General features: G+C 35.4%; 1 protein-coding gene across 3 annotated transcripts in view; it reads right to left on the minus strand.

Annotated features, from left to right (window-relative positions):
* RGS12 (regulator of G protein signaling 12) overlaps positions 1-27,151 on the minus strand; it is a gene marked incomplete at both ends in the record, with an annotated part of 86,443 nt that overhangs the window by 5,090 nt on the left and 54,202 nt on the right. For 2 of the 3 annotated variants that reach the window (XM_081999247.1, XM_081999245.1), the window contains 11 exons: positions 6,617-7,234; positions 9,837-9,990; positions 10,519-10,589; positions 12,111-12,207; positions 13,160-13,286; positions 16,091-16,164; positions 17,130-17,330; positions 19,608-19,684; positions 20,862-21,015; positions 22,260-22,439; positions 26,858-27,001. In XM_081999247.1, the coding sequence (XP_081855373.1) occupies positions 6,617-7,234; positions 9,837-9,990; positions 10,519-10,589; positions 12,111-12,207; positions 13,160-13,286; positions 16,091-16,164; positions 17,130-17,330; positions 19,608-19,684; positions 20,862-21,015; positions 22,260-22,439; positions 26,858-27,001 (1,897 nt within the window). The remainder of the gene's footprint in view (positions 1-6,616; positions 7,235-9,836; positions 9,991-10,518; positions 10,590-12,110; positions 12,208-13,159; positions 13,287-16,090; positions 16,165-17,129; positions 17,331-19,607; positions 19,685-20,861; positions 21,016-22,259; positions 22,440-26,857; positions 27,002-27,151) is intronic. The other variant, XM_081999246.1, reaches the window with a different exon arrangement.

A 27,151-nucleotide genomic window follows, 5' to 3' on the forward strand; every position in this document is an offset into this window, starting at 1 on the left:
GTAAGTGGTGGATAAATGACTTCAACTGCCTGATGTACTGTTAGTACAGTAAGCATTTATTTTTTTAAGTTTGTAAAGTGATTTATGCTTCTGAAGGGAAAAGGATACTTTACATCTAAAATTTAGGATTCTGCAGGTTAAATTCCTTTCAAAAGTTTCCTTCCTTTTATCTCTTAACTGATACAATACTGAGGAGAAAAAGGATTTAATCAAAGGTTCCTACTTCAAGTTTATGCTAAATCTTTTGAAAGGAAATTTGACTTTACATGCTGTGTTTCGCTTGCATGATGAAAATCCAACGGCAGCATATGCTCAGTGCCTTGAAATCTGACCCAGTACCAATGAGGGCGTCAGGCTCGGAACTGCGCTGTTCTGCAAAGCAGCAATACTCTGTGTTACCAGTCTCTTTACTTTTGTCCTGGGAATTTCTAGAATACATTTGCAGCGTTAAGTTTAGAAACACAGGGCGGATAGAAATTCTTTCATTGCCCTCATCTCGAAAGCATTCACAAGAAGAACAAAGCACAAAATATGATTTGGAAAGACAACTTCTGAATATTACATAGAAGAGGGAGCTGGTACGACTACTACTGCTCACCAGTGGCATATATAATCAGAAAAGGAAACACTGCAAACTGCGTTTGCTGCAGGCAGTGCCCTTTTATATACCTGGCTACAACAGCTGCTGAGGGGAACTGCACACAACGACATGTGAAAGCCAGGAACAGTCTGAGAAGAAATAAAAGTTTGGAACTTTGATCCAAAATGACATGCATGCCCTCAATAACGCCGGCCAATTTGCTTAGATTTCTCTTTCTCCACTGCTACAACTGAAATAATTCTCAGTTGAATACTTTCCAAGCAATAGGCGTGACAAAGCATCTCTGCAACAGCCTACAAATATTCAGCCTTCAGTTTGATCTTCCAGCATTTATTGTTAACATTGGTTTTGCTGTTCCGTCAGTAGTCGGTAACAGGTTTAATTATTGCGGAGAGTAGTATGTTGCGAAAAAGTGGATTGAATTACTTGAATCAGTTTTAATTTAATCTGCCATTCATTACGTTATTTTTCAATTAAGAAATTCCAAAATGTGGTTTAGCAGAGCTACCAGTTACATATCAACTAATAATTCAACTAAGTTCATTTCATCATCCAAATGTTGTCACATATTTGAATAAATCTGGTTTTAGCCCGTGTGCATTTGGTTCAAAGAGCAGCTGTAGTTCTTCTAACATTTTATCTAGTCGGTGATAAAATTTGTAATTCTCTCTAAAATGTGTATCTTGCTGTTTGATTGAAATAAGCTTACATTTCAAATAATTATCCCTCAAGGCCTGCCTTCCTTCCCTGTTGTCTACTCTTAACGTAACTCTCCTTCCCCTTTGTTTATTATTGATCTCAGTCATGTACTACATGTATTTCTCCCATTTAATCATGCTCTGATTAAAAGAGGATTAGCAGATTCTGGCCTTAGTATTACTGGATCCCCACGAGTACTTCTTTGTATTGATCCAGAATCCAATTATCTTCTATAAAATTACAAAGAGCCAATAAGGATATAATTACCGGCAGGACAAGAGCCTTTGTTAAAAATAATGATTGACATAATTGTTTTTACATCTTTTAGTCATAATCCCTTCCTTTTCTTAAATTTTTATTTCATTTATGTTTTCATTTATGTGGCTATGTTGCTTTGCATAGAAAACACTGCTGGATTTTCTCTAAAATATGTCACATCAATTAAGAGATTATGTCAAATACTAATTACATAAAATAATACAGAATTTATTACAAAATCTAAATTTTAAACTTACTTTGAATATTGGAACATATATGCGTGATTGTTTTTAATCTCCTTAACTATCACAAACTTTATGGCACTTGGAATTCATTACCCTTATAACTAAAAAGTTTAGTGGCCAAAAAGGTGAAAGTCACAGAAATACTGCTGATATTATCTGATCTCTATGCCTTGGTTGCAGTGTACTGCGTCCTTTCTGTGAATAATAAAAAAAGAGCTGCAGGGATTTTTTTTTTTTTTTTTTTTTTTTTTGGTCTTTGGTAACAATAGCCAGCCCCAGGCTCTGAGAGTCCACCCTGCATTTTATTTCTGCAGAATTTCTTTTTCAAAGCAAAAAAATCCTAGCACTGGTACTATCTATCCCATTTCTGAAAGAATTCTTTCCAATAAGAAAGGAAGAAAGTTTATTTTGAGGATACAGTTGCCCACCTATTTAGAAACAAAGCCATATCTTCAGAACAAATTAAGTAACTGCTTATATAGTCTACATTCACCCTTTATCTTCCATAGCCATATTATTAAAGTATAACTCCAGAGAGTTCACCAAGCTTTTATTTTCCCTAGCTGGCTCTCTATCTTAACCAATGACATTACATACCTACTAAAAGGGAATTTTGAATAAACTCTTTATTTGACTAAATTGCTGAATCCAGTCTATACATCTACTTAAAAAAATACCTTCTTACTTGCTAGGCAGTAATTCCACTGACTGTAATTCTAATTTCATTTTAAGAGTATCTCTCATCCTAAATGCAAAAAAAAAAAGCAAAAAAAGGAATTTTTTTTTAATAAGAGAAGGAAGAACAGTTTGATGGAATCAAATCTACAGTCCGTGCACCTTCCGTCTGGATTTCTGCGAACTATCGTATCTAAGGATGAAAAACGGTACTCCCTGGAAGAGCCCCACTGCTGCCAAGACTAAATGCCCATCTAGTGTGTAGTAGAGGCAACAATCACAGCGAACAATTTGCAGGCCCCGGTGGAATATCGCTGAATAAATGACCTAGTGCAAGGCCTCTGGCTTGATATTCACAGCTCTTGAGGGGACTAAAGGTTTGAAGGCTGCCTCTCCCACGACAGGTATTTTTCACTTGGGTAACGAAGGTGCCTAACCCCTTGGGAAAAACCTGACAACATTCAAAGTACCTAGACTATGCCATGCAATTAAAAAATAAACCCAAAGAGATTAAATCACTATTTTAACACTTTCAAAAACGAATGCATCACTTGAAGCCGATGACAGCGTCCAATAATTAAGTTATTTCTTCCACAGATGGGTACCACCACCATTACATGTAGAGACAAGAAGTAAGCGCATTTCAGAATTGGTGTTCAGATTCCAGAAACTTTAAAAATTCCTGATTTTTAAAGTGGGAAATTTGCCAGAGCTAGCAGGCTTATTCAAAAATGAAGACATTTTCTTCTTGATGAGTAATGGAACTAGAATCAGTAACGATTCTCGTATTGCAAACTGATTTGATATGTGCTTCATAGCTAAATATTATTAGAGTATAAACACGTTTCTCTTATTTAAGGAAGCTAAGATCTGTGTTTGAAAAACTGTTCTCAAAAGCTCTGAGCGACACAAACCTCATTTTGCTGTTTTCCGTTATCCATATTTTGCTTCCTAGATCTTCAAATGAAAAAACCCCTCAGGAGTTACCCGTTACAGGGATGGATATTGGCCTGGCTTTGCCACGTCAGTCTGCGGTTAGAGAATTGCCCCCTGCAGAACATGAGGGACTACTTCATCCCCCGCAGCCCTTTCCCCAGCATAGATAAACCCAACGTATAAAAGCCCAATGCACAGTGTAAGCGTACATGTCATTTGTCTTTACACCAATGTGGAATCAAGATTATAGACCACTTTAAATTATGTAGTCGTTATTTTTCTTTTTATCCCAACTTTTAAATTCAATAAAGCAATCGGAAATGCATTTTCCATTGATAGGAGATTGTGAATGGAGAACCATTAAAGCACTTAAAAAAGCAACCATTATTAATGATTTAGTCCTTTAAAATATCGATTATTGACTGGAGATAGTTTCCAGCACTCCTTATTATAATTACTGTGCATTACTGTATAGTCTTTCCATGCAAACTCCATGAAATCATGAAAATAGAAAAGTTCTGTTTCAGCCCAAAATTTTTCCATAAAATCCCTGTTCTTTTGTAGAATACAGTTCCCATAAAATAGTAGTGTACTGTGAGAGGAGTGCAGGATAGAGTTAGTGTATGCAATAAGGTTGTAGCAAAAAAGGAAGGTGTTCTACATCTTTCTTTTAGAGTTTTGTTATTCCTCAACAAAACAGATAAAATCCGGTTTGTCACAAAGTTAAGAGAAACAAAGATTTTAGATTTGCAAAATTATTTTTTGATTATTTAAAGGTCTCTCATAGGTGACTATGACAGAAAAATAAAACACAAACACCAGTGAAAGTAGAGTAGACCAGTTGGAATACATGAAAATTAAAATCTGTTTTAAAAAATTTAATATAATTCAGTATGTAGGATATTAGTTATTTGTTGTGGAAAAGTCTGAATGATTTTAAAAGGGGAACTGCTACAGGACTTTGAACTGCTTCATTTTCTTTCATGGAGGCCCACGACTATGTGGGAATACAGTGACTTTTGGAAAAACTACATTTTCAGCCCCCAGAGCACAATGAGACCTAGGTAACAGCACCACAAGCCTCTCTGCAGTATTTTTTATTTTTATTTAATTTAGGCTTCACAGTACTGTTATGTAGGACCCATCCCTAAGAATGAAAAGGGTAGTGCGGTCTCCAGCACCCATCCAACCCTTCATTTCTTACCCAAGACTACCAAATAAAGACGTTGTTTTATTGTTTACTCCACATCAAATGAACTGAGATCACCAGCTCATTTCTGAAAGGCCAGGGAAGAATTGCTTTAGTTTAAAATAAGAAGTAAAGTAATGAATATAAAGTTTAGCCCCAGAACCCAAAGACAGAAGAGACTCTCCTTTCAGGAGTTCCTGTTACGACTCATTTAAAAGAAATCTCCTGTCTTATCTGCCTTCTGGTGCACATGTCAATGCTATGGATTTCACATGTGACCCATCAGCATCTCAAGACAGCATTTGCCCTTTGATATCCAGATTATTAACAAATATAACGTTTGCCAACTTTGTCTCATGGTAATTGCTAGTTCATATCTATTAACCTGTTTGTTTTTAGAAGATAATTTCAATTAGAATTCTTAATCCAGGACTGAAAGAACTGTTTTGAAATAATGAAGAAAATCAAAGCTTAAAACCAGTTTGCGTAACTAGGTCTAGAATTTATTACTCCTGAGAGAACAAAGATACAAAATACATGTGAAAACTACACAAAGATTTCTACAAAGTAAAAAGTAGAAAGTGGGAAAAGGGAAAGCTACAGTTCAGTGGTTACACAGAAATGTATGGCATGCATTCAAATATTGTAAATTCATGAAGTTTTTTTTAAGTGCAAATGGTTTTTTTTTAACAGTTTTCACTGAAAAATATGCAAATTGATACCTATGTTGTACACTTGTCATATTATCAGAAAGACACCAACACAAATCTATGCATATACACATCAATATGTCTGAAGTACATTTTGTGGTTTTGTTATTCTAGGCACTGGTTACAAGTCTGTTCAATATGCAGTTTCAGAAATATAAGTGGTAGCACTTATAGAACATTTCTCAAATACTACTAATAAAAGAATTTGTTTTTAAAATACCAAGAAGATGAAATAATTTGCATTGCCATTTATAAGCATCCAACAACCGAAGTAGTATTTACAAATCATCAACCATACACATAAAGAACAGTATCAAATACTCTGTGTAAAAAGATAAATAATTAAAATGTATATTCCCACATCACAAAGAAATGTGATCATACAAATTATGGCACCATATGCTTGTGGAACATCAAAAATAAATGTAGCACATAGATACCTCTTCTTATATTTTACATTAAAATGTACAGTACAATGACTGTAAAACGTCAGTGTCACAACACCCATCGTCTTCAAACTCTTGTTTCTGGTAATAGCAATTATTATTAGAGTCCGTGTTTATGAAGAAATTCCACACTTCAGCCTTGGGCTAATATTGCTCTGTTATATTGCTAGACCATGAAACTTACATCCTAAAAAATGTTACATATTTTCTGTAGAATTATCTAATAGAGCTATTTCACATGTGAATATTCTGGGAGAAAGTGTGAAAGATGCAAACTATTTCTCTGTGTAGCAAAGTATGGGTTAAAAAAACCTGTAACATTTTTATTTTTAGTCACAAATGTCTAATGTATTAGAGAAATACTTTTTAAATTAAGGTTTATCCATTTCAAATTTTAATCATAAACAGTACTGCAATTTTCAACACATAACTAGGGTTCCTGCTAAAGCACTTAAACTTCCAAACCCTAATCATGTATCTCATTATGACAAATGGATCAGAAAATCTGGAACGCAACAGTGTTATGCAGCTCAAAATGCTGACATCCTGTTTTGTATTCCTAGGATAAAGAATGAGATAATTATAGCATATGGAGGTATTTTAAAGGTTTGTCGGCATGTGTCCATTTTTGGCCACATGCCAAATCCAAACAAAAGTACGTTGTTAAAGGCAACCAGAAATATTACAGTTAGCACAGACTAAGGCAATGAAAATCTTTTTTTTTTTTTTTCCCTGTAAAAAAATTAAGGTGCAGAGAGAATTTTCTTTCTTGTTTTAATGGATGCCAAATACTGATTAACAGTACCAAGGAAAAGTAGTTTTACATGAAAGGAAAGACTATTAAAATCTAGAAATACCTGAATTGGATCTTTGATATCCAGATTTTTCCTGATTACCTGCAAAAGGAGTTGGGGGTGGATAGTTGGCTTCTGTGAGTTTACTGATGTCTGACGGTGGTGTTGGTGGTGGCGGTGGTAGCAAAGTGCTGTTAGGGCTACTAATATCTCCTTCAGCCACAAGAGTCAAGTCTGCCACATTCTCATCATCTACCATCTGTATGCCTTCAGCTTGTAATTCTCTCGACTGCCTTTTCCATATCGTTGCACTGTTTTCCTGTGCATGTGGAATTGGAGACAATGGAGTATTAAAAGGAACACTGAACGTCTTCTGACCATGGAGTGCTGTCAAAGCAGATTTATGTTTATTTTCTGAGTAACCCATTTTCTTAACTGAATTTTCGTTAAAGTTTTGTATGGGCTCCTGTTTTCCACTTGGTGATGTGCATCCATCCTTGCCATCATTTTTTGAAACTCGCTTGTTGAGGCCTTTAGGGCCTGCGGGAGTAGATGAGGATGGTTCTGGTCCAGTGGGTGGTAAACGAAGAAAGTCAGGAAGAATAAGGTCTTCTTTCCTTAGCAGTCCACGTTGGTCATCTGCTCTGTTACTTTGAGCTTTGGATATGAGTTCAAAAAATTCTATTGGGGAAAAACCCAAAATTGACAAGTTTTTGTCAGAAATTGCAATGTCATTAAAACGTAAATTTTCAGCACATTTATTTTCCATGAAGATCTTCAATTCTTTCAATGCTGCCTTGAAATAAGATCCCATGTTAATTAGGAACTTTTTCAATCGCAGCAATGTTCGCTAGCATCACTATAATTAAGACCATCAGGATTGCTATTGTAAGAGTTTTGCAGTTTAGAACAGCTGCAATTCACTGAGCCTTGAACACATCTTCTATTTTATTCAGTCAATAAATCTCTACACACACAGAGGATTTTTTAATTCTTTATACAAAACAAGGCTCTGGTCTTACTGACAATGGGTGCACGTTTTTATATTCTGGACGGGTCTTACCCATCTTAACTCAAAAATAGCCACGCCACTTTCAAAGACTCAAAATGTTGCAAGCTTCCTTATTATATAGAATTTTTCTCAGTTTAATAGTATTTTATCACAGTTTCAATTCACGGTGTAGTTTTAATCCAGGATATTATCATCACAGGGCATAATCAGATGATGATTTAAGTAACCCACTGCAATGAATCAGTAGCACATAGGTAGTCAATAACCATCAAAGGAGCCATTACTAAAAGCGATGGGGCAGCTTTTTTTAGAGAGTTTTTAACACAATTAGAAGTGATTTTCTGATCATGTCCTTAATGATGTCCAATAGTTTAATATGTTTCTATATATAAATAATACTAATAGTGAAACACCACTGTTCTAGAAAGTCTCAAAACTTGGCAACAAGAAACTTATCAATCATAAGCCAAGAATTATACCACTCCTCAAAAAAGAAGCATCACAACAATAAACAAACTCTTTGGTACAAAACATATAAATATAAAAATATGTAACTCTTAATATAGGGTGTCTGCATGTCCTAATGTTTCAAGAAGAGAGCACTGAGACTATGGAATACTAAAGATGCTTAAAAAGGCCATCTCCAACAGATGAGTTAAAATCAATAGTTTCAATCCAGCTTATAAATACTGTTTGAAGCAAAAGCCATTACAAAATAAAGCACAGAATGCTAGTATCAGTTTTAACTTAGCATAATATGAAGTCATACACTTGCACCTGTATGACTTTATTCCTAATCCTCTACTCATATTTGGCAGGCTTTGGAATGTATCTGTAAAAATGACTTTTTAACATGCTTTGTCAAACACCATAAAATCTGAATATAGCCAAGATGGAAGCTTCAAAATGCTTCTTATTGCCAAAGTTTTGCAAAATGGCAGTATGCATATTAAAACATGCAACATTTCTAATGTGTGTCATACAAAAATGTTCCTTTCTGAAATTTCAAACTTCATAGAACAGTTGTTTGGTTTTTTCATTAAAAAACAGTCTACAACATTTGGTACGTATTTTCCGAACTCGGACAAATTTCACAAAATTCAAAATAAAATGTGAAAGCCTCGAATTCTGAAGTTTTCAAATTATGTTAATGTTTTACTCAGCCCTAGGAAGAAAAATGAAAATATTAAAATATGAAAAACAAGTTAACAAAATAGCAACAGAAAATAATTTAAAATGCACTAATATTTTGTAATAACACTCATATTAACAAACATCTATTTTGCAATAAAAGTTCTAGTCACACCATTTTTTTCCATTCCAGTCAGTGGACATTTATACACACATGAACATTCATTTGCTGTATAACTATGCATAACCAGGTTTTGAATATGCATATTAGGTAACATCAGCAGTAAATTTTAATCTGTGGGTAAAAGATGTCCTCTGATTTTTTTCCTACTTGGGAAGATAGGGAGGAACGTGTAAGGCTGACAAGACAGGTAATTGCTTCACTTAATGCCCTCAGGGCAGAGGGTGGTATGTCAAGATTTCTACTGCTACATTGTTTTTATTGCTCTCTCCCCCATAGACATCTTTCTCTAAGAAAGCAAATTCTCTTATGAGTTCTTTTCCAATGATATCGCCAAAACTATTGAGATGTAATTGAAGGTAAAAATAGGACTCAGAATATACAAGATTACCAACAACCTCTTTGCTTATTTCTACTTCTAACCACCTTTTCAGGGCAGTTACTGAATGTAAAATAAGCTTTTACTCTTGTCCATCACAGCTCCTCCACAGTCATCAGATTGTACTGCCCTGACTGTAATAGATTTTAGCATAAAATTTTCCAAAATTCTTACCTGAGTAGGTTAGGGTCTACACCACTGTGCAGAATGCCTTTCAGTGAGTTAAAGACTCTTATGTAAAGGTGAGCAGAAAGGCAAGTTTCTACATGGCTTGCAAAGGGTATTGAATGGGATATTCAAATGCAATTGAGCAACTAATTCCTTTTTATTTTACCTGGAATTAGGTAGCTTTCACTTTTGAAAATCCCACTAGGCACCTACCTCTATCTTTAGGTATTCTTAAAATTCTACCTTCAGCTTCAAAAACTTTACAATTCAAGCACGGTATCAACAAAAATGCAAGGATCATGACTATGATCTTCACAATGCAGTATTAAACACATGGTACCTTTTCCCACACAGATACAAAATTCTAATTTTTCTAAGACTACTTAATACATAAACTATAAAGTTCACATACCCTCTGCTTCATCCAAATTTATTTTCTGACATTTTTTTTTCCCAATCTTTGCAATAGAGTCTTCTCTCTTTGACAGGCGGACTTCCCTAGCATTTTTTCCATTTTCGCCTTTCATTTTGATAGAATTAGACTTTCCTAGAGTTCTTCCCTCTCCCTGCATTAGAAGGAAAGTTAAGGTACTACTTACATTTAGGCTACATCATTGTGTACATAATATGGTCTAACTGAGTAAAAAAGTTATTTTGTAAACACATTTCTCTAACACCACCGCAACAAATGTTGTTTAATCTTGATTATTGCAAAGAACATTCATCCCAAAAATGTATAAATAAATATAATATAGTTTACTCTCAAAGTAAAGAATTCTTCAAGAATTCACATTACAAAAAGGGCTTTTTAACTTCAGGTAATTCAATCATTTTCAAATATAGATAAGCCAATGAGACACGAAACAACAAATAATACAACACAGTGAAAGAGCTATTTGATTCATCATAAAGACAAAGTTCTCACAAATAAATGCTGTTTACAGTGGAAAAATATCAGATTAATTACAGCTATACTCAATCTAGTTACATAATTTGGCTGATTCAAAATCATGCATGAATGCAGCTTTTAGTATAGAATTCCAGAAGGAAGCAAAATATGATCTAAGGGACAAAAATCATTGCAGGAGACTTACAGTAGATACTTGATTTCTTGAAGTAGTTGCACTCTGTTTTACTGATGCACCTTTTTGTTTATCTGTAAACACTGAACATAAACATACCTTCTATAACTTCAGATTTATAATTTCCCAAAGACGTAGTATTTAAGTGACAATGATGCACGAAACAGGCATTTTACTTTAACATTTCTCAAACATGTACTCAGAAAATAAAGAGTGAGCACAGTTGATACCCCTAGTACTTTTTAGTCAAAACCTACCAACAACCTCCCTCTCATCTTCGAATTTTCCTAATACTGGCAATACTTTTAAAGTTTAAAGATGCTGAAGTTTCATTTAAGTTCTCCTAAATTTTCCATTGATTTAGATCAAATAGCTTTTAAAATCTCAGCTAATAACTCAGTTTGTAATTCTCAAATTTAGAATTTAAACAAGGAAATAAAAAAAAAAAATCAGCAGAAAAGACCATTGAAAGGTCATGTTGAAACTTTTCCAACCTGTTTTGTGCATCGTTTTCTAGACATTGCCATATCCTCCTTGTCTACTCTAAGCAACTAAATGGCTCCTTCAAACTACATCTGCCTACAACAAATATGCTAACCAAAGACTGAGCTACAAACACACAGAATCATGGCCCTTTTTCAGTGCTATATTGCCACAGAATCAGCCTACTGCTAAAATGATCCTCTATGATTTAGGCTTTTATAGCAGCTGGCAGCACACAGGATTACAGTTTTTCTTGTAATCCTTAAACTAATTATCTGTGAGAGTATTTAGATTTATGTCTTTTTTCAAAATGACAATTTGTTCCGTTTTCTAGAAAAATGACAAACCTGATTCTCCTCAATAAATACCTCCATCTCCATTCTCCTAGTTCTTCCTCAAAGAGGATCTCTGCTCTAAGTCAATTTAATTTAACCGCATCTAATTTCATTTTTAAAACTAAGGGTTCTGTATCTGTAAGAAGGTCTCCTAGTGAAACTGAACCTTTACTCTCAAGGCTGCTTACATTAATCTAGCATGTTAATTGTGCCAAAAGATTGTCAGCTGTTCTGTTGATCAACTTCTATTTTTCAAATTATTTTGTCCCGGGAAATCACAAATTATATCCTTTTTGGCCTTGTCTCCAGAAATCATCACTTAAAAGTGGAGATGTAGGCTCTGCTACTTCCTCATGTTAAAGGGGGTTAGCATAGCAGCATATATAGCTGCTGCACAAACTTCATCTGTTTTAGTTACAGAGAATGTTTCTTTGGAATTGCGAAATTCACAGAAGTTATTTGGCATTTTATTCTCATTATTATTCCTAGGCACTATATACCTAAATAGGTGTGTGGATCTATGGCTGAGTGTAAGTAAAGTATTCAAGTATTACTAGTGCAAAATTTCTTACAGGAACAGTAAAGTACTTTGTATCAACATATGGGTTTAATCTTCTCTCTCTAGAAACGGCACTGCTTTTTAGATAAAAGACTGTATGCTACATGTGACATATCCAAACCTCATCACATTTACCCTAGCCTTTGCATCAACAGAAGAAACTAACCAAAGTCAGGGTTTATGAAACTGACTTGACATCACAAATAAAAGCTTTTATGCCAACTTACCTCTGCCCTTTGTTGGCTCTTTTTCATCTAGAACCACTCGCTGACCATCCAGATTAGATATAGGGACACCAAGATCAAGTGGTTCCTGCTCACCATTCTAAAGTCGGATCACAGTTTGTATATAATAGAGAAAAAGCTGTTTTCAGAACAAATTTATGCAGCTTGACACGTTTTGAAAGAAAATGAGCAAAGCACTTTCACACTTCAGTGTAGCCTCACTGTATCTTTCTTCTACCATTCTAAAAATGCTTATTCCATTTGTGTATAACTACCTTGATTACAATGAGTATAGTGAGTATTTATGTGAGGAGAATGGTATTCGGGGAAAAGAACATACAAGGAGAAAAAACCCATCCAATTTGCAAGCATGCACAAATACTCTAGGACCATTACTGTGAACATTCAGAAAATCATATTTTTCAGAGGAAGTTTGAGATTATTTTATATTATAAATCGGTGTTAATTTTGTAATTTTATTAGATTAAGTTATCTTTAAGCCAACATGTTTTTCAGTTATTTTAAAAACATGGACTGGTTCAGCCAAGACAGTATACATTCCAGAAATACCACAAAAGTAACTTTGCATTCCTTGATATTCAGTCATAATAGAATAGAGAAAATGACAGCCAAGTGTTTAGTAGTACAGAAGTTGAATCAGTGTGCTTCCACAGAAACTATCTGCAAGGAGATTTGAGGCACCTTTCATGATTTCCAGGATAATGGAACAATAGCATTAACTAATCTCAATCAACTTTTCCTGGCTAATTAATGGGAGAAGTTGAGCTCTGGAAGAAGCTACGTTCAGGCTCTATTATTTAGGATGTTGGATTTATTCTGAAGGAGAATATAAAACAGATGCAGACTAAAGCTTTGAGGTAGTTACTATTAAGCATAATGATTATGACTACTATGCATTTTCATCTCAACATGTAGCTATAAATACAGATTTTAATGCCTAATTATAAAGATAGGAATAATTTCAGTGACTATCATATGATCTTCTTCAGACAAAAAATATTGCAGCTTGAATTACATCAAAAGACACTTACTAGTCTTGCCACAAGTTCATTAAGATTTAAACCGTATTTTGCAACCACCGGCCTTAAGACCTCTGTTACTGGTTTGGTGGGTTTAGCCTTCAAACCAACTGATCGATTGATTGGAACAAGATCCAGCCTGAAACATATCAATTGTAACATTAAGTATGAAATATTCCAATAAACAAAACAAACAGAATGTAAAATTCAAATAATAGCTAAATTACACTACTTTACAGCTAGTATACAGCTGAAACTTCACTAGCACAAATCCAACCTAACCTGAAGGTATAAAGCATTTCTAATACGAGTAAAACTTCCACTGTTTCACTCGCCAGAGGTGAGTGAAGGCATGAGCCAACCTAATTGCATGGTGATCCTCAGACCAATTAGATACATTCCACAGCACTTTCATCTTTACAGTGACGTTGCTCTGACCATTCTGGTCCAGGAATGCTTCCAAAGTGACTCCATGCCTGTACTACAGCCTTGGATGCAAGAAAAATATTTCCTCCCACTTCCACAAAGCGAGACTCACAATGTCCTATTCAATTACTTGAGATGGGCTTGGACAGGAATTTTTATTTTTAAGCACAAGAACAAATACAGTAGAATTCCAGATGATGGTAATTTCTGGCTAGATGCCACCGTATCGCAAAAAATTGCTGTAAAAGAAACTTACACGTGAAAGCTGTAAAAGCAATTCAGTTGGAATTTAAAGGATAAAGACGTCCCTCTTCAGAGTCTATTATGCAATTTTATATAACTTCATCAAAATAGCAAAAAAATAATTAAGAAAATTTTTTCAAACCCAAACAACCATTCCATTTATGTCTATTTCCCTGCACAGAACTGTGCCTAGTTTTGTTTTGTTTTTTTAAATGCTCTTCATCTGTGCCCTGATTCCTCCATAACAGCCACATTTGACTATAATGGCACTGTAGTATGAAAACAAGGGCAGGCTTATTACTAACAAAACTATCGGAAGAAACATACATCATCAGAAGAAATTAAAATTATTGGTGATTTTATCAGTCACGATTAAATATAAACCCCATCTTTTCTCTCACGCAAATTACTTAAATACAAGATGTTTAGTCTTACTAACTTTTCCCTCCCACAAGAAACCTGAATAACTGAAACTTTGTCTTTAATATTTTCTTTGAATACAACAGCTACTAAATAGAAATGATAAATTTTAATTATTGACTGGTAATTGACACAGAAGTGGCAGGCATTCAGGTAACCAAGTATATCCACATAATATTTTTGTCTTATGTCTGAAAATATTCCAAATATTTGAGAATTTTTGCTTACACAGTGTCTACCCACAGAAGGAAATAATGTAGAACATTTCTACACTTTAATTAACACACAAGTAACATATGGTACTGCCTACTTAAAGTTCTTTTTTAATTTGGAAACTCAGCAAACTCACACCTAATAAAAGACTGCTCAATCTCAATTTTGAAATTGAATATGCTATACCATAGTCATTAATCTGAAGTACCCTTAAATAGAAATTAGCCCTACTTCTTAAAGAAAAGTGACATAAAGCCAAAATGAAGAATGCCTGACAAAATAAATTTTAGTCACTTCAAAAGCGCAACTCAATAATGTAACACAAACATTCTACTTCATTACTTTTTCCTGAAATAATTATTCCAGGAGTTTTCATAGCACTAGTGTGGATTTTTAGAATTTAGGAACATTAAAACATTTTCTGGCATTTTGGAAAAAAATAGAAATAGATTATTTTTTAAAATGGTATCCTATAAAATAATATTAGATAATACTATATATCTACTGTACTGAATTATATTATACCTATATAAATAATAATATTATAACATTGACTTGTTTAAGATTCAAGGTTATAAATCTATACTCAGATGAACTTATATTTATGTAGTTAGTCTTACTGTAATCTGTCAATTAGGCACATAATTACAGATGTAACTGAATGGGCACATGTAATCAATAAATATAACAATCTTACAGGCCTGATTTTTTTTACTGTGGCATTTAGGATTAGACTAGGACACTTGCAGTTCAATTTCCATCTCATTCTTGTGCTGCTTCAACATACTAAACAGTCTCTTCCTGATGTGGAAGGTCCCTCTGGGCCTGCAGATCTGTCCTATACACTTGTTCACAACTGCTTCAGCGTGAGCAGTTAAGACATCACAGTAATATTTAAAAGTCCCTAGACTGGAACATTGGTATCAAAATCCCACTTGTATCCAAGAGAGCAATCCAGAACGCTTCCTCTTGCAGCATGTAAAACTTGCTAGGTGCTGCTCTCTTCAGTTTGAAATGTTCCTGTAGACCCACATTTCTCCCACAGAACCCTTCCCTGGTCGCCCTCATCTGAATTACCTTTTAGAGGTACGCCAGTATCACCATTACCTGTCGAGGAAGCACTTTAGCAGCTGGCTCTAAATCTAAGGGATATTGGTGCTTAAACATAGGGCAGGATATCTAACTTGGGCACTTGTGTAACTCTGAGAACCCCCATGCTAAATGTGTAACTCTTGCCTAAGTGTTATTGCAATCTAAACTAAAAATGGACTTTTACTTTAATAGAAACTCAGTCTGTGAGTTAACTGCAAGATGTGGAAGTCAATCGTTTTTAGTTACAAATGTTAGGTCACCTTTCTTCTTCACATGAGACTCTGCTTGATACTAAGGCCTATTTCTTCTAATGTGCCTGCACAACGAATGGGAACCTTAGATCCCCAAATGCTGGATTCTGGATTACAATCTAAGATATTGCATTGCATGGATAACTGGATTTTTTACTGGGTTTAGACAAATTCTTTTCTGCATGAACTACCATTTTGCTGCACAGATAACTGACAATATAATTTAGTGCACTTACAAAAAGTAAAATGGAAAATGGGGTGGAAAATGCTGGAGGAAGAGAGTATTTTTGACTCTTACCGAAATAAAGTGCGTTTTTCTAAACGTAGGTCCCGAGACTCCAGGATGCTACTGTCTTGGTGCAACACAAGTGGCTACAGAGCATATGTCAGGAACAAAAGACGAAGCAGCAAATTAATTTTAAAATATGTAAAAATGAACAAGCTGAGTGGTTAAAATACATTCAGGTAACTCGGAAAATTATTAATATAGATTGTATGCATTCTAGTGGATATTCATTTGCAATACACAACATGATTAAAGTGTATTTTAGTTTGGCTAGTTGTGAGACAATCACCAAACTTCAACTTCCACTGGAGTCAGCACATACTCAGGAACTCAGTGTTTTAAAACAAGCCTAGGTACTTCAACTTAAATTATTACATAGAATGGTGCATTACAAAACACGGCAAGTTAACAGTCATTAAAAGATTTAAAAGAACAGGGAAATAACTATGCACATTCATTGATTTTTGTCCTTGCAGTCATCTAGATTGATCATAAGCACAAATTTAAGACAATAAGTATTTCCCATCCACAGCTTCTCTTTGAATTGGAGATACTTCTGTTGGAGTAAGGGCCATCACCCTGAAACAATGCAGACTGCTGTCTTGGAAATTTTCCTCAATATTAAAACACGTACCTTCATTCTAGCATGAATGTCTCATTTCACCTTTGAAGGACTGAATGTCATTATGTTTCTCTGCTTCAGCGAAGTATCACCTACTACAACACATTTGTTTTCTTTGTGGATACTTTCAATTAAGTACAAGCTAACCATTCCCCTGGACAAACTACATGGACTAGATACCTAAATTAACAACTTCTTATAAGGAAATCCTCATAAGCTCTCTTCTGCTTTCTGTAATGTAGATACCAGAACCAGAAACAGCACTCTACCAGTTCTAGTTGCACTAAAATTCTCCTTCAATTAACTAGCATTGCCAATGTATGCTATAGGTAGAACCAGGATACACATATGACTATTGAGAGAACAGAATTCCTTATTAGTAAAATGAGTATGAAAACGCTTTAAAAAAAGCACAGCAATATGCAATACCTTATCACCTCCAACTAAAAAAAGGTCCACTGCAGCTATGTTAATGCCATGTTTCTCACAGAGCCCAGATAGCACCTCTTTGATAGAGAATCCGGATTTAACAGCCATTTTGCTGGATGAACCATCCGGGAGGTTTATACAGCAGTACTTGGGGGATTTCTCTTTATCTGGTACAAATGCAGGTAATCTTGAGGCTTCAGACTTGACAGAAGAAAGAAAGAAAAGTCAGTGTCCAACAGGAAAATTATGAATATGCATAAACTTTTAGAGGCTGTACAAATCAAACCAAGACAAGAAGCATACTTTCTACCATGTTTACAGTTTAGTAATCCTTACAAATACCACAAATATCAGCTAAATTTAAATCCTGAAAAAACTGTTTAGATAAAGAAACAGCACAAATCTAAATGTATTTCAAGAATAGATGAAGTTTTAGACAGCGAGTGTGGAAAACAGGTTACAAGATTCTCAAACTATAGAACAGAACTCCTAACCAAAAAGTGTAAGAAGTAAATAAAATCTTATTTAGCTTCCAAATAGTTAAGTGTCTATACTCAATAATGACCTGCTGATGTGAAAATTACCACTGGTACATTATGAATCAACATTCAAGTGATGAGGAACACCTTTAAACATCAGGTTCCTCAAACAAAATTTACTCTTCCTTTAATATAATCTAAATGCTACATGTACAAATACACCGCAGAGAAATTAAAATTTTTAAAGAATTCACTTAATGACCACACTTTTTTTTTTTATTAAAGGAAACAAAAAGTACAATGTTATGGGTTAAGGTTAAAGAGCATAGCATTAACCTTTATTCTAGAGCAAAAGCAGAATAGTAACACTACTACAAAATATCAAAAGTATCTTTGAAAATTTAACAAAAGGCTCACTTAAAAGGACACTACAAAAATATTGTTTTCAACAGCTTTTTAGGGTACTCATTGTGCTTTTTCCCTTCTCTAACTTGCTGCTTCTCATCCAAAACAAATCACAGTAACTTTCTGACTTAATCAGTTGGAGTGGGAGAGAAAAGAGGGGTTGTTGCTTTAGGGAGGCTTTGCATTTTCTGTTTCTTAAGACCTTTCTGCAACAGAAATAAACATGAATTTTCCATGCTTGCTTCCCTGACCAATATTTGGTGAAAAATTACAGAGTTGCTAGAATCTAGTCTACGAGAGGGCTATCAAGACTACAAAAAAAATTTTTAAAAATTTCCTTTTTTAAACTCTCCCTCCATATCCATGTAGTTAAAATAAATTTAAAGTATTACATTGATGTTCTATTATTAATACTGTTTTAATTTTGCATTTCATTAGTTTCATACTGTGAAAATAGAACTTGATAGTTAGAAATCACAGTGTCTTCACTGATTATAGAATCATAGAATCGTTTAGGTTGGAAAAGACCCTTAAGATCATTGAGTCCAACCCTTAACCTAACACTGTCAAGTCCACCAATAAACCATGTCCCTAAGCGCCACATCTACATGTCTTTTAAATACCTCCAGGAATGGTGACTCAATCACTTCCCTGGGCAGCCTGTTCCAATGCTTGACAACCCTTTCGGTGAAAAAAATTTTCCTGATATTCAATATAAACCTCCCCTGGCACAACTTGAGGCCATTTCTTCTTGTCCTATCGCTAGTTACTTGGGAGAAAAGACTGACATCCACCTCGCTACAACCTCCTTTCAGGTAGTTGTAGAGAGCGATAAGGTCTCCCCTCAGTCTTCTTTTCGCCAGGCTAAACAACCCCAGTTCCCTCAGCCGCTCCTCATGGGACTCGTGCTCTAGACCCTTCACCTGCTTCGTTGCCCTTCTCTGGACACACTCCAGCAACTCAGTGTCTTTCTTGTAGTGAGGGGCCCAAAACTGAACACAGTATTCGAGGTGCACAGTATTTTCTTAAAGACTACGACAAAATCACAGTTTACAATGAAATTCCTTACCTCTCAGATTTTAGGAGCAGAGTTAAGTTGTAACAACAAGAAGAAAAACTCACAACTTTAAAGGAAATGGAAAGAAGCAAGACAGACACTGCTACCACAGAAATCAGCCTAACACAGCTTGCAACACAGGTCAAGCAGAGGGAAAGCTTTAACGTGGTTCTTCGGAACAGAATCTGAAAGCTCTGGTAGGTGAGAAAGCTGTTTATAAAGAGCTACAGTAGCTCCCTTTAAAAAGCAAACTTTTATTCTGGAAGTTTACTGGTGCCTGAAGTTAAGACAGACAAGATGCAAAGGCTATCTTTCTATTACAAGGACAAAATAAGAAGCGATATAGGAACACAACCTCTGTTACATTCCTAGAATTCTAAAATTGCTTAATGTTACATCTTGCCCTCTAACTGTATCAATTAAAGACCCTTTCTCAAAGTATTACTTTAAACAAATTACTTCACACTACTTAGAAAATTAGTAATTCACTGTTTTCACTGCTTCCCCACTTCTTCATTATTAAGAGCCAGCCATTACCAAGTCAAGACTAGCAGTTGATGACATGGAGCCTTGTGATTCCCGTCTGTATGATAAGCCGTTGGACTGAATAGAATCTGTTCGTGGAAAGAATCAACAATCAGTAAAAAGGTTTATTTTTATTATTTACTGTAATATAGAAAGCTATTTCAAACATCAGCTCCTCTGGTCAGAAAAATTACTATTTTCATTAAAGGAAAAACCACCAATCTTCATACTGTGCACTGATGCATGGAAAACCAAACCAGTATTTGATCTAATATTTCTTCGTTATGTAACCCTTGAATAACCCCACCTCCTTTTATATTTTAAAAAACCCAAACCTAAAAATCCTTATTTTTTTCATCTTGAAATTTTTTTTAAATTTAAAAAACATTCTACCTCTTCAAACATTTTGAAGGGAGATAAATATTTTTGAAAGTGCAAGTATGGTGTTAGAAAAATAAAATCTAAGACAATCACTAGTCACTTTCCGAAGTTTGAGTTTATAATCTTAGCAAATGCCTGTGATGTCTTTTCACATAAGTATAATGAGAAAACTTAAACTATCCATATGATCAAAGATATCCTGTGGGCCGTGACTAGAAAATAGAGGAGAAATCACAGTAACAATATGGTCCAAATTTGCTGCTTCGATGGAATTTCTCTATTATTTTAACTCAATGGAATGAGTTAATGCAAAACTTTCATCTCTTCCTCTAGAGGCCACGCACAGGTGCTTTCATAGGGGAACTCTTCCTTAAACTCTCAAAAACAGTTAAGTAACAAAACAGCAGGGAACAGGTAGTGAGTGTGTTCAAATGTGAACATACCTGTGTGGTACTAGTAAAAGAAAGAAAGGTAGGATAATGCAGATGGAGGAATTTTTAAATAGCTATAACTATAGCACTATTTGCATGTACAACTCCTGAACTTCTCTATAAAGTTGAAATTATCTTACTATAAAAATAGTAGCTCTCTGCTTGAAAAAGCAATTGCGAGCACAGAGAAATGCAGAGTATACTGGAAAGCAGAAAAATAAGTATCTTAAAAGTCAGTAAAAATTTAACTACTTTCATACTTTTATCTATTTATTTGTACATCTCCTTCCACAAAACTTCCAGTGATACTAGCCACACTACAGCCTTCTATCTTGACAGTTTCTTTTCTCTCTGTCACACCCGAGGATGCACTTAGATGCAAACTAAACATAATGAGATCAGTCATATCTATTGCTGAAACAACTCTGCAACAAAGTGGAATGTGAATACTCACCATTTGGATAATCACCATTTTCTTTTCTCTTCTGTGATTTTCCCAAACTCTTACTTCTTGACCATGAGAAAAATGTTCCCCTTTTTTTCTTCTCAGTGTCCTCCTCTCCTGACTCTTCATTTAAAGATCTTCCTGACTTTGATTTACCACTTAACTGTCAGCAAAACACAATTAAATAATTGTTGGATCACTGGTGTAGGTATATTATCTAAAATAAACCTTCCCACCCTTCTTCCCAGAACAAGAGTGTGATGGTCAGGTTAGCTGTCTTCTTTATCCCACCCACAAGTGTATATGCCAGCATCTCTCAGTGGCAATCAAAAAAAAAAAAAAAAAAGAGTAGAAACAAAAAGAAATACATAGATGGAAATGTGCTACTTGGGAGTGCTACTTGGGAGGGAGTACAAAACAGTAGCTGGAAAGAAGCTCCTGAAAACATGAAAGAACTCTCCACAGCTCACCAGTAATGCCTAAGTTAATGTGGAAATGCCATTTGCCTTGCTTTTGTAACAAAAGAATTTCATTTCAGAATTCAGGGATTTTTCCTAGGCTAGGCTTGAACATGAATTGCATTTAAAGACAAAGTATTCTTTAGCCATTATGAGTATAATCAAAGTATTTACTGGTGCTAAAGAGTACAAACATCAGCAATGTTTGATATTAAACTAAACTTGCTTTTAACAAGCTGCTATTCCTGTTAGATTGTTAGAGTATTCCTTAAAATGCTACTTTTAAAAAGGCTCCTACTCATAAAAATACATAATAGCAGATGGGCTAAGGTGTAGCGATTGACATGAAAAATGCAAAGTTATGATTTACCCATACAGTTATGCAATACCATGGTGGTACTATCTACATGAAGAAAAAATAAACTCTAAATAATATTAGGAGATCAGTAAGGCTACTGGCTGAATTTTTAAGCAACTGTATCTGTTTTACACAGAATTATCTTAATTCAGTGGGGCTAAGAAATTAAAAAACTATCCTCTGCAAAGATGAGTTAGATTAGGTTGAGCCTTCTCCAATGACTTCTGACAAAATGTCTGCTCTCAGTCAAGGTTAAAATATCACATCTTCATTCCAATATTAAATCGAAGTAAGCTTCTGAAATGATGCACTAAAATAAACCTCATTTTTTTATTTGTACACATATAGTTAAATAATAACAAAGATTTAAAATTATATTCAGGAAGTCAATAGCCAAAAATCTGATTCAAAAGGTATGGATTAAGAAAAATAGGTATTTTCCTGAATACAGAAAGACTTTGTAATTATATCTGCCAGCACCACTAAACGAACATTCTAATTGTTTTTTATGTATTATCTTTGATCTTCTAAAGAACTTGAAAAACATTATTTAAGAACATAATTTTCAGATAACAACAATACAAAGGTAACCTTTTTCGGTGTTGAGATATTGGACTTCTCTGAACTGATACTGTGTTTAGAAGTGGGGCTGCTGGGAACACGCTGAGGATCAGGAAGAGGACGACCTTCTACTTCAGCTAAGATGCATTCTTGGTAAAAGGGGGATTTGAGAAAGCGCGTATAGCTATCAAACTTCATCAAGTTAAATATCTGAAATTAAAAGGCAATGGATAATGGTTACATAAGCTTAAATAACACATCAAGAAAATGAAGCTATTTCACAACAGCCAACTCCCCCAAAAATTTAGGACATGAACCTGTATAACAGCAGTGGGCACGACTTTGTTTAGATCTGGATAAATACACTGCACCAATTTAAAGTGAAACATAATTTGATCTATTCTTTTAGCACGGGTTCAGAAAATGTTTTGATTTGTGCAAAGCCCGTGAGAAGCCGAGATGTTGTGGAGTCTTGACAACACCACGCTCATAGCCATCTTCTACGGCAGTTATACCTTTGTACATTCTATGCGAAGCGTGGAGCAAACTAGCCATTTCAAATATTTTTTTAAAGATTATTACATCAGTACTACATGTGACGGGATTAAACTATACAAGCATGTTTTAAGGTAGCTGTGAACAAGAGGACACTGTTTATGGTCTAAACCTCAGGAATATGATATAATCACAATATGCAACAGTATGCAATGATACAAGACACACAAGGTTCATTACTGACATACCAGGAGGAGGAGCAAAGAGTCTTTTACAGTATTCTGTAATGTTCATGTGCCAATTCATAAGGAAAAAAAAGATCAGTATCTCTGGAAGATTCAATAATCAAGGTGCTGTAAAATCAAGACCTTGAAAAAGAACAGTTTACATAAAATGGCTGCTCTGGGCAAGACAAACATTTACCCTTAACTACATAGGAAGGAAGCAGCTCTATACCAGGCCTGGAGCAAACGTCTGAGGCTAATTTATCCAAGGCTAAATTTATGAAAGTAAAGGAAGAGAAGTTCTTTCTTAAATGTTAAACAGAATGTTTGACTTCCTTGTTCCATTTTTGCAAACCTGTAGTTTTAAGTGAATTCATATTTTACCTTTTTATCTTCTCCAGCGATTCACTTGATCTGAAAAGACAGTATGAATGCCACCTTCTTTGGACATGACAAATTCCCTACAAGCGAAGAACAGTATGCGCCACCCAACTGGTTATGGCATTCCCAAGAGTCTACCAGGAAGTCCATCACTAAACCACAGTGGCCTAGTTGCAGATGCAAATAATTTTTCAGATTGTGCAGAGATTGCAGAGACACCCTTCTCAACAAGCATTAGCCCAAAGCTTTTCTGGCAAACAGCAAGATGCTGCAGCATCACAGAAACATAATTCAAACTGAATGCAGACTTCCACATTCTTGACTTCCCCCCATATATTCCCACTCCCTCTTAGGTACTACCTGTTGTGTCTGTTGGGCCCTCTGTTTTCCGCCCGGTAAGCTACGGAAAAAATACTTTTGTAGGGTTAGTTTTGCCAGCTTAATGTGCTGAAACAGCTCAGCACAAAGACTAATGTCCCTGCAATGCAGTGTCAAAGAGAACCGGTGTCCATGGTTCTTCGCACTTGAAAAACTGCTCACAAAGGGAAATCTCTCTCTCTCACGCTATCAAAAATACAATCCTTCTCTGACCACAGGTAGGTACACTGGCAAAATTCAAAAAGGCAACTAGTTTCAGAGTACAGGTAGTCTTCAGGCCAAGGCTCAATGAATTACTTAGTGTACACAACACACATAGCTTTGAAACGTTTCTTGAGTTCTGTTGAACTCAAAGAATAATACTGTGGTGTATTGCTAAAACAGCATAAAATATGGAGGAGCAATTAGAAGAAATCAAAATGCCTTAATCTCAGGGACTCGCAGATAGACTGCTGATACAAGGTTATAGGGGAAAAATGGTAAGTACAGCCTGCAAACACCAACACTGATGCAAAAACCAAGCTAACTGAAAAATACAAAATACTTGACCCGTACCTGAGGGTTTTAAGAAAATGAATCTTATAGAGGTTACAGTCCTCAACAAATGACAATATTTTAAGATAAATGCAATTTTTGCCCCCAAAATATGACACAATTCTACAGCACAGCTAACACTAATATCTTAAATTTAATACATTTTCAGGATGAAAAATAAAGGTTTTCAGAGTTCCCTCCTGTCACAGAATCTACCACTAAAAGAAAATAAAATTGTTATTCCGTGCTAGGTAGGAAGAATAAGGGAACATATTGCAGAGAACAAAGAGACACAAGGACAGTTACTGCAGGGATGAAGTCTGCAGATTAAACATACTTAATACAGCAAAAACATTCTTATCTTTTAACTTTGCTGGACAGAGTGATGACAGCTTAAGTAATTTACCTTGAGCTGATTATACTATGTTGCTAGCCCACACTACATCCCCAATTTCCTATACTTAGCATAATCATCATATTAATTTACATGTTAATGACTTCTGCTTATTTAAAAAAATCTAGAGATGCTATTTCTTGTTCCGACAAATAAGAAACAGAAATATAGCTTATAAAAGCATAATTTGAACTTTACACATAAACAAGGGTAGAAAAACCTGCATCCATTTACGCAACTCTACATGAAGTAAATGATATTTTATTCTTATTTTAGTATCTTCAAGTGACCTACTCTGTCTTGCATCCAGAAACACTCAAAATGCTTGGTTTTAGTCTATTATAAGAAACAGTGAAATCCTAACTAGGTATTTTGCATCCACATTGTCATATTGCATCACCTCTAACAACAGGCTCAAGGGCAAATTTGTCAGGCTATGGACAAAAGCAACTTCCAGCAGCATTCCCAACAGGCAGTGCTTGGGAGGTAATGGCCTCAGCAGTGCTTCCCAAGCCACCTTCCCACACACACTTCTGCAGCTCTGCTGCAGCCTTACAGCAACACTCCCTGTTCCCCAGCATCACGTAACACCTGTCCAATGACCACCATAGATCAGCAATCTTGCACTCTATGCTCAGTGCTGAAACCTAAAAAAATCTTTTGAAAGACCACAAATGCAGAGTCTTTGCATTATTAAGATGGTGTCACCACCATAAGCTGAACTTTGAAAGTCTGTGGGTGTGTTGCAGTAACTACACATACCTACAGTTCTGCATTCCCAAGGTCATGCCACCCATCAGGACCATAAACTGACCTATTGCTGAACCACCACTTAGTGAAACCACAATATTAAGGCCAACAAGGCAGTTGACTACCCAGCACTGACATCAGCCAGGCAACACACCATTAGTACTTCAGCTGGCACACCTAGCTCCAAGGCCACTTACTTTGACAGAAGTAAATCTCATCTTGCTTCACCTAATTTTTCGGCGGGAGGAATGGGCCCGACTGAGGGATCTGACGGGAGAACTACAGAGGCATTGATAATTTGAGAGAAGCAGGTCAGGTCCAGACAGGCCACATGGCTGGAATTAGACCCACAGCAGCACTTCAGATCAGCATTTTCACCCACTTTATAATCCCTCCAACCTAAGGACCCAGCATTTTCAAAGAAGGAAGAAAACCAGCATCAGCCCAGCCACCACACTCATAAGAACACCATCTCTATCAAACGACTGGTAGACTATGAAGAGGAATTCACACATGGGCTCCACAAAGCCAGGATGAGGAATGTATGAGAAAAAAACTCTGGGAAGATCATGGCTGGTAATCCCCACAGAAGCCTCAGCCCTTGGTAGGCGCTTGGGCTGTAATGCTAGAAGCTACCCAGACCAGCAGTTAGACCTACCTTTCTATCTCCACTTCACAGATGGAGGAAGATACTATACCCACTGCTCTTAGGCCCCAAAAGCATGCAATCTGAGATTCCACTAAGACTACGATTGTAACCTGCTTCATTTAGGAAGTTAAAGCTATATCCTTGATTTCTGAGTAACACGATCTCAAAATTATTTCTACTAATAAATTTTCAGGGTAGGAGTTACCAAAGACATTACTTAGGAGAAAAAAGAAGAAACTTAAGTCCTACAGAAAATGTGAAATGTGTCCTGTTGTTACATAACTGTTCTGTTCTGAACATCAAATATTATTTAAAATGCATCCACTTCAGAGGTCTTCAGACACCAACAGTTTTAACAAGCTCTTTGTTTGACAATTCTGTTAAAGCACAAGGACTGGATTCCTTCGATAAAACAGACATATTTTACAAACCACTTCAACCAAAATTAGACACTATTTGTGTACACAATTGTCCACTAAAGAAAATAAGCAACCATATACAGACACCATATGCAATGTTGTTGCACCACATGGCATTATTTACTTGCACTAATGCTTCATTTCTGTAACAGCATTTTTTCCAGATTGTTTTTTAGTTATTGTCGATTTTCCGCACATATGCAAACATACAGAAAAACAGTCAAGCAGCATTCCATTATACAGTCTTTCTATTCTGCTAATAGAATCGACACAATCTTCACTTCTCTGTCTTTTTACGCATAGTAAAACATACAGCATGTGAAACTACTTTTATAGATTTTAAAGTACTTCAGATTAAAAGATAATAGACATAAATGTACAACAGTCACATTTTCTCTGGTTACCTGAAGTTGCTGTTCCTTGAACATATCTGGATGTGGAGAATTGAGAATATCATCTGCCAACTGTGCCTGGCTATCAATATTAACTGGGGTTGTAGCTTTGCTACACAAGAACTTGCTGAAGATCTCCCGAGCTCTGTAAGAAAGCTACAGAAAAGAAATGCTAAATGTGTGTTTGCTTTGCAAACTTATTATTTTTATACAGGTATTTTTCACACTGATATATTCCACACAAATATATACAGCCAGTTTCTTTAATATATAAGCATTTTTCATTTAATAGCTTTTGTTAGTTTT

This window comes from Phaethon aethereus (genome assembly GCF_964289735.1).
Source record: "Phaethon aethereus genome assembly, chromosome: 4".
In the NCBI taxonomy this organism is placed as follows: Eukaryota; Metazoa; Chordata; class Aves; order Phaethontiformes; family Phaethontidae; genus Phaethon; species Phaethon aethereus.